Here is an 8,306-nt window from a genome sequence, read left to right on the forward strand (position 1 = left end):
AAAAATCAAAAATAAAAGTCTTTGGAAAAAGATCTTGTTTCAAGTACCCAATTAAGGTTAAAATTTAGTGGCGAAGGTTGTATAACATGCCTGTCGATACAAGTTGCCCTCCATCCATGCTTTCACAGGCGGTGACTGAGCAGACGGCAGACGTTTTTGTTGGTTCCTGGCTTTTCGCACGACGAAGTTGTATTTTTGTTGTCAAGAGTGATGTTTTAGTGTTGATTTATCGTGCTGTGCATAAAGAATTGATTCAAGATGGGAAATCAAGACTCAAAGCTCAACTTCCGTAAAGCTGTGATACAGCTCACATCCAAAACTCAGGTAGGTGCGCCGTACGCTTGGCACTGAGCGTTCGGCCTGGGGCCTGTGGTCTGCACGGCCATTGGCCTGCGCTTAGGCCCTCTGCATACGTCCAGCAGACAAAAGCTTCATGCAGTGTCTATGACGGATTTTCTTCAAGAAAAGAAAACGTTATTCCTTCCCGCAGCTATAACACTTGCTTCATGTCGATTTTTCCTCCCCTCCTTTAAGGAAACACTTAATTTAATGGCTGTGCCTGTCTGAAGGTTTGTGCTGTAGATAGGCCTACTCATTTAGGGGGGCTAATGGTACTTGTACTCAAATCGCAGTTTGAGCCCCACTGATGCCGCTTTATTGCGTTTATATTCGCAATAATTGTTTCTTTTACTCTTTTCATAACTGCGCCAAACTTAAACAAGTCGCATCATTTTCCATTGACCTTTCCTTGGACAAATGTGCTTCAAAGCGGTCTTCAAATGATTTCATTCACCATAAGCGTTTACACTATTATTCTGGTTTTATTTCTACAATACTGAATGACACAGTTATCAACATTCTTGTATTGAAGGAAGGAATGGAGGGCATTCTTATCTTATCTCAAACTGTGGTATTTGTCAGAGGTTCTTTCTTTTCGCATGTCTTTTAAGCTGAATTCTTGGTTGTGAAAGCTGTAGTCAAAGCATTGGTCACTTTTGAGTTATTACTGAGCCTACCCATCTGTTTTATTGTATTTGCTTTTTTGACCTCTTTAAAGTAATGTCATCTGTGGTACAGTATTTATGAGTTTTAGCTTTATTCATATTTCTTTGGTGTAGTTTTGTTAAATGTTATTTCTTATCAAAATTGTAGTGACCAATGCAAAGCTTTTCTTTTTGACCAATCAAAATTTTGGTGTTCTCTAGGTCCTAACCCATTTTGTAAAATTCAATAGCTACACCAGTTTTATTATTCCTTTAAAGTAGGAAAGTCTTTTAACTACGGGAACTAAACTTTTCCTGCATGAGCTATTTTTTTAAAATGTGATTCTAATTGGTTATTATTGGATTGATGAAAAACATATGCGTCTGAAAGACTAGCGACAAATTGAAATTAGTGGGTAGAGCAAAGGGCTATTGTTGGTTTTCATGGTGGTTTAATGTGTAGAATAGCAAGCAATATTTCCTTTTTACATTTTATTCAGTTGTGGCATGATGTTTAGTTTGTTTTGAATCATATCCATTTGATCAGTAATACTCAGTTTGTTTAAAGTAATGGTCCTTTTATTAAATGAAGTTGAATTTTGCATTAGTTATAAGAGTTGATTTAGTGGTTTGAAAGTTTGTTTGGTGATATGACTTGACTCACTGTTGGAATTACATGGAAATAGCTTGATCTGCACATTACTACTGTGTGTCTCTGTGTGAGTGCGTTCCGTGCAAATTCGATTTCTGAATAAAGTCTTTGAGAACATATGTGTGTGTGTATGTGTGTGTGCATGCAGTGCTGTAGTGGACTCTTTGGATGGTCATGTTTTCTCTTTGTCGACCGGTTCACTACAAGTGCTTATTTTTTTTGTACATATGTGTGAAAACCACCAAGCTCTATTGCTGTGCCCCTATACATTTCGAGCAATATTAAAACTAGATTTTTACCTCTGGCAAACTTACTTTTGTTGTTTGCAATTTTTTTAAATGCATTTGTAGCAAAATTTCTTGTTTTCTCATATGTGTTAGTGAAAGAATTGTTATCTATTAAATTATTACCAGCCAAACAAGTGCTTGTTTGGCTGCATAGGAAGTTTAATGAAATCCGGTCGTCGCCGGCATTAAATGGAAGAGACCAAGTGGGCAAAGAGTGAAAACTGAAAACACGTCGACAAAGAGAAATATTGACAGGAAGAAGAGAGCACCTTCTTGAAGTGTAAGTGTATTCACATTTTGTGTATAGTCAACCCCTATTTTAAGCAGTCAAGACTCTTGGTGGTACTTTAAATTCGTTTTCCTTTTTATTATTACTAACTGACAGTTTTCTATCTAACCATAATAGTGCCTCTAATTTGAGGTCATAACCCAAGTTGCATTGTATCTTTTAAAAACTGTATTCTGTATGGCGAGGGTTTTTAAAAAATTAAGATCATATTTATTGCGGACCACATAATCCCGTGTTGGCTGCAGGATCTGTGTGCAACTTAGGTAATAGATTAATAAAGCCATGCACCGATCAATCGCTTCTTTTGTCACTCTCGGTGGAAGTTTTTCACGCGGTTTCCTGGATCTCCCCCCCCCCCTTCAATGATATCTCGGTGGTACGCGTTATCTCCTTATCATTATGTCCATCATGCCTCAGGAGAAAGACAGAAAGAGTTCCTTTATATCCCCCACCCCCGTACGGACCCATCAGAACAGCGATGCCCCATCTGTTGCCCGTCCAGCGGATGTTGTTTCAAAGCCCATCTCGTGCCGTGCCGCATCTCTGTGAAGCTGAGGCTCCCGTCCCCCCAGTACCTAAGTTGCACTCGGATGCTGTCGCTGAGTGGTCCAGACCTCAGGCCAATGGGTACCCAATCAGTCTGTTTAATGTATAGGGCCCCTCTGCATGTTACAAAATGCATTATTTTCCCGTCGCCGAGTCGCGTTTGTTCTGACGCTCTGCCTGTTCATCCGCAGGACCAGGATGTCTGAGCCGCCCCCGAGGATCCCCAGCCCGACAGCGATCGCGAGGCCCGACGACGATGCGGACGAAGAGGAGGCGGCCCCCGGCCCCGGCCCCGGCGCCGCCCCCGGCCAAGGCCTTGTTCACGGGGGCGTGGGGGCGGGCGGGGGCGGGCTCACGGTGCAGGACGTGGCCGCGCTGCTGCGCACCCAGTTCGCCGTGATGACGGGAGGCCGCACCCGGGACGGGCAGCCCATCGTGACTTTCCCCGGGTCCGGCGCGCAGGCGGTGCTCTCCGACCAGGACTTCCAGCGGCTGGCGTTGTACCTCACGTCCGTGCCGTCCATGCAAGAGGTGGACGCGGGTTTCGTCCTGGTGGTGGACCGTCGCCGCGACCGCTGGAGCTCGGTCAAGGGCGTGCTGCAGCAAGTGTCGACCGCGTTCCCGGGCCTGGTCCATGTCGTGTACGTGCTGCGGCCGTCCGGGCTGCTGCAGAAGGCCATCAGCGAAGTCAGCAACAAGCTCCTGCCCCGCGACGAGTTCAAGTTCCCCGTCGTGGTGTGCTGCTCGCTGGAGGAGCTGCACCTCGCCCTGGACCGCCGCGAGCTGAGCGCCGACCTGGGCGGCGACATCGCGTACAACCACGAGGAGTGGATCGCGCAGCGCGTCGCTCTCGACAAGTTCTCCCGGACGACGCGGGACGTGTCCGCCGCCCTGGACAGCTTTACGCGCAGCGTCAGCGACCAGCCCGAGCTCGACACGGTGGAAGGGCTGAGCGCGCAGCTGCACGCGCAGGGCCAGCAGTACCTGGAGCTCAAGGAGGGCATCCTGGACGCCGCCAGGTGCGGCGAGCTCTTGCTCAGGGACATCCGGCGCCCCGGCGCCTCCCCCAAGGAGCGCGCCAGCCTGGACAGCGTGACGAGTGTCGAGCGGCTGCTCGTACAGCTCGAGGAAACGGAGCGGACGTTTGACGAGTTCTGGCAGCAGCACTCGTCGCGCCTCAAGCAGCTCATGGAGCTGTACGCGTTCGAGCGCGGCCTCGTGGAGCTGACGGGCCGCCTGGCGCAGCACGCCGCCGCCGTGCAGGACGCGGCCTACGCGGCCGAGTCGGTGGAGGGCGTGGACGCGCTCGTGGCGCGCCTGGCCGCGCTGCGCGACCGCTGCACCGTCGACGTGGAGCGGGCCGAGGATCTGATCCGCACCGGCCAGCAGCTGGCGCAGGCGCGCCACTACGTGCTGCAGGGGCTGGAACAGGTGCGGCCCAGCTGCGAGGACCTCCAGGAGCGCTGCGACGAGATGGCGCGACTCTTGGAGGAGAAGGAGACGCTGCTCAAGGAGTACCGCGCCCTGCAGGAGCGACTCAAGCACGCGTCCGACTGGTGCACGGGTGGCGTCGAGATGCTCGCCCTGCACCCCGCGGCCGCCCTGGACAGCGCGTCGTGCCCCCGAGAGCGCGCCGAGCAGCTGGCCGAACAGCTACAGACGTTCCTGGACAACGGGCGCGACCTGATGGCCGCCTCGCCCCGCGACTTCCACCCGCTCATGCAAGACGCCAAGGTGACGAGCCCCGAGACGAGGGCGGCCGTGACGCTCGCCGTCCAGCGCCTAGCCGAGGTGCGCGCGCAGATGGAGAAGCACCTGCAGGCGGTGCAACGGTTGCACCCCGCCCCCGCCCCCGCCACAGCCTCGCCGGCTCCGTCGCCCTCGCCTTCGCCAGACCTCATCATTCACGGCGGACGCCCCAAGTCGTTGTGCGAGTCGGACTCGAAGCAGGGCCACGTCCTGACGGAGCTCGTGACCACCGAGCAGGCCTACGTGTCTGAGCTTGGCGCCATCATTCGCGGCTACAAACACGAGCTGGAGAACGACAAGTACCAAACCATGATCCCTGTCCAACTGCAGGGCAAGTCCAACATCCTGTTCGGCAACCTGGAGGAGATCCACGCCTTCCACTCGGACGTGTTCCTGCCCGAACTGCAGAACTGCGTGCTGCAGGGCGGCCCCGCGGGTGCGGCCGCGACGGCCGAGCTGGTGGCGCTGTGCTTCACGCAGTGCCGCGAGCAGCTCTTCCAGCTGTACAGCGCCTACTGCCAGAACATCCCGCGCTCCGAGGCGCTGCGCGACGCCGTGCCCGAGGCGGCCCTCTTCTTCCAGGCGTGCCAAATGAAACTCGGCCACAAGCTGCCGCTGGCCGCGTACCTCCTCAAGCCCGTGCAGCGCATCACCAAGTACCAGCTGCTGCTCAAAGACCTCGCCAACAAGGGCAGCGGGGAGGCATCCCAGGCCCTGGAGGCAGCGCTGGACTGCATGCTGGTGGTGCTCAAGTGCGTCAACGACAGCATGCACCAGGTGGCCATCACGGGATTCTGGGGCGACCTGGCCGAGCTGGGGCCGCTGCTGCTCCAGGGGTCCTTCTCCGTCTGGTCCGAGAGCAAGAAGGACAGGCTGCGCGAGCTGCGCCTCAAGCCAATGCAGCGCCACATCTTCTTCTACCAAAAGGCGCTCCTCTTTTGCAAGAAGATTGTCAACAACAAAGCGACGTATCACTTCAAGCGCTACCTCAAAATGTCGCAGGTCGGCCTCACCGAGTCGGTCAAGGGTGACCCGAAGAAGTTCGAGGTTTGGCTACAAGGCCGGCAAGAGGTCCACACCATCCAGGCGTCGACCGTTGAGCAGACGCAGCAGTGGGTCAACGAGATCAAGCGAGTGCTCCTGGAGCAGCTACGGGAGCTCAAGGGCGAAAAGATCAGACAGTACTCTCTCGTCCAGCAAAACTCTGTTCCGAAACCCCTCCTGGACCCCTCGTCTGCCAAGAGGTCGATGAGCTGCGGCGAGTCGAACGGGTCGCGCTCCACCTCGGCGTCCACCTGTGTCTCCGAGGAAGAGGACCAGTCCTCCGAGTACTCCGTCAGTGAAGACGAGGACGCTTTCTCGGAACACACTTGTGAGGGAGGACGCTACGTGTCCCTCGCGGACTACAGCGCCATCGGGCGCAGCGAGGTGTCCATGGCCGAGGGCGACGTGGTCGAGTTGCTCAAGGTGGGCTGTGCCGGCTGGTGGTTTGTCAAGGTTCAAAGTTCGCAAAGAGAAGGCTGGGTTCCCGCAGCGTTTTTAGAGCATTTCGGAAAGAAAACCTGTGTCAAATGAATCCATAGATTTGCTGAGCGAGTTGGTAAATCTTGGAGAGTTTAAAGTCTCGTACCTTGTTATGTAAGAAGGTAAGAAGTATTTCTTTGATTTAGTTTGTTCACTGTCTAGGAAAAAGAAGTGTGCTATGAAGGAAATGTGGATGGAAGTATAGGGAGAGGGGAGCTACATGCTACAACTGTTAGTCTTTGGCATGCATGGTTATTCAGTATTGCTTGGTCTTCTAAACACTGAGAAGTGAAACAAAGCCTCACCCAATCCAAGTATGGAACTTTTCTACCCCACAGGCCCAAATAACTAGAACCGAGACTAGGCTGAGGAACCTGAATATACTTAATTAGAAAGTTTGACGATACGTACTTCCTTGAAAGAACCGTCCTGTGCTGATCCTGGAAGGCTCTAGATCGTCATTCCAGCAGTTTAGTGGCAACATTTGTACCTGTTTCCATCCTACTCCACATTGCAAATATATGTAATTTCCTGTTTATTTTTTTATGTGGCTGAATATGTCTAGGGTACTAATAGTATTGTAGTGTAGGTCGCTCATCAGTTTTTGCAAGAGTTTTGAATGCTCTTTGTAGTCAATTACTAATTATGTGGACAGGCAATACTTTTGTACTTTCAGAAAATACAGTTGAAGAAATTTGATCATGGTAGTTATGTGCCGACAATACATTTATGGAAGATGATACACATCTATCCGATTACAGTTCCTCAGATTTATTCTATCTTCAGTTTTATACAACCATTTCAATTTTATTGTCAAAATGTATTGTCTGCATACAACCAATAAGCTTGCATCTGAAGAATTATAAAACACAAAACATTATGCTTCATTTAATTCTTCCCTTTCCTTGTTGTAAATTTCAGTTTACAGGGCAGTAGGTACCCTTTATTTTTCCAAGTTATGTTTGGAACACTTGTATGTGATTTGGTAAATTAACAAATTTCCACCCCCTAGATTAGCTAGGTGCTCAAAACCCTCCTGTATTTGCTCAGTATTTACTCAGTATTCACCATATGCTTTGATGTATTGTAATTTCCTTCTATACCTTTACTCTCTTCATGGGACCTCTGTTAGTATCAGCTGGACATTGAGTATTTGGTATATTTTGAATCCTTTGAATGAAGTTTTGTCGTATTTGTTTGTTGATCCTTTTGTTTGTGAGTATTTGTGTGTTCCTTTTTGACCATGTGTATTATTTTACCTGAACAGTATTAAGTGTAAAATGTATAGGAAACTGAAAGCTTTACAAAATTCGATAGAATTACGCAAATTTATAATCAAATGGTAGTTTCAGTACTCGGTAGAAGAATCAAGTGCACAAGAATGCAAAAACATCTAGTTTGAAGTACAAAAAGTTCATGCCATACAGTAGGTGAAAGTGTGATTGCTTCAAGTCTTAATGATGGTCATTTAGTTTTAAGTGTGTATGCTGTTCTCATTAATTCATAAATTTTAATTTGTAGCCTTCTCTGAAGTAATTGTAGTTTGACTGGTTTGCTTTGATCTCAGTTTCTATGTGTGTTAGTCTGGCTATCGTGTGCTATTTTCACACAAGAAGGCAGGAATGATATGTTCTCTGAAGCTTAGTGGGCACAATATGTACAGTGCTGTAAGAAGGATCACGTTCCTTTATGAACTCATGCTCATGCTGTGTCAAGTCTTTCACTATTTGGCTTGCATCTGTCTATTTTAGGATGCTCATAACTCATTGCTGATTCACATAATTTTGTTGTTGTTGTATGGATAGAGCTGGAAAGTCCAACAGCAATTAAAAATGGGATCACCTTTTATTCTTCTCTTAATTTTGATGTGGAATCATTAAATTTCCAAAAGAGCTCTTTATCTATCTACATATCTAGGTATTCCTGTGTGCCGAATGGAATGACCGAACAGTACTAGTTTCTCAACTATATACATGACCAATGAGATTTGACCAATATTCAGACCAGTCATGTATTCTTCTTTGTCTAAAACCTCTAGCACCTACACCTACCCTTTTTTTCTTTTTCAAACTGATTATCTAATCTACAGCAAATGGCATGGATTTTAATTAATAATTAATACTTAGAGTTCCCATCAGACTATATATGTGATCTACTTTATTTTGGCTAACCTCTGGAGCTATCTTGTAAATATTTCCCCCTTGCTGGATATATGGTAGTACATGGTCATGGGGTCTGTACTGAGAAGCATTTTGTACCCTGCAATAGGATGTATT

At 48.7% G+C, this 8,306-nt stretch overlaps 1 protein-coding gene across 3 annotated transcripts in view; it reads left to right on the forward strand.

Moving 5' to 3' along the window:
• Window positions 1-124: 124 nt before the first annotated feature.
• Window positions 125-8,306, forward strand: part of LOC113210995 (protein HID1) — an 18,528-nt gene continuing 10,346 nt past the window's right edge. The window contains exons 1-2 of one of the 3 annotated variants that reach the window (XM_026429223.2): window positions 176-324; window positions 2,949-8,300. In XM_026429223.2, the coding sequence (XP_026285008.1) occupies window positions 2,956-6,081 (3,126 nt within the window). In that variant the 5' untranslated portion in view covers window positions 176-324; window positions 2,949-2,955 and the 3' untranslated portion in view covers window positions 6,082-8,300. Of the gene's footprint in view, window positions 325-349; window positions 2,203-2,948; window positions 8,301-8,306 lie in introns of those variants that run through there. The other 2 variants (XM_026429224.2, XM_026429226.2) reach the window with 2 other exon arrangements.

This window comes from Frankliniella occidentalis, unplaced genomic scaffold (assembly GCF_000697945.3).
Source record: "Frankliniella occidentalis isolate FOCC.00 unplaced genomic scaffold, Focc_3.1 Scaffold32, whole genome shotgun sequence".
In the NCBI taxonomy this organism is placed as follows: domain Eukaryota; kingdom Metazoa; phylum Arthropoda; class Insecta; order Thysanoptera; family Thripidae; genus Frankliniella; species Frankliniella occidentalis.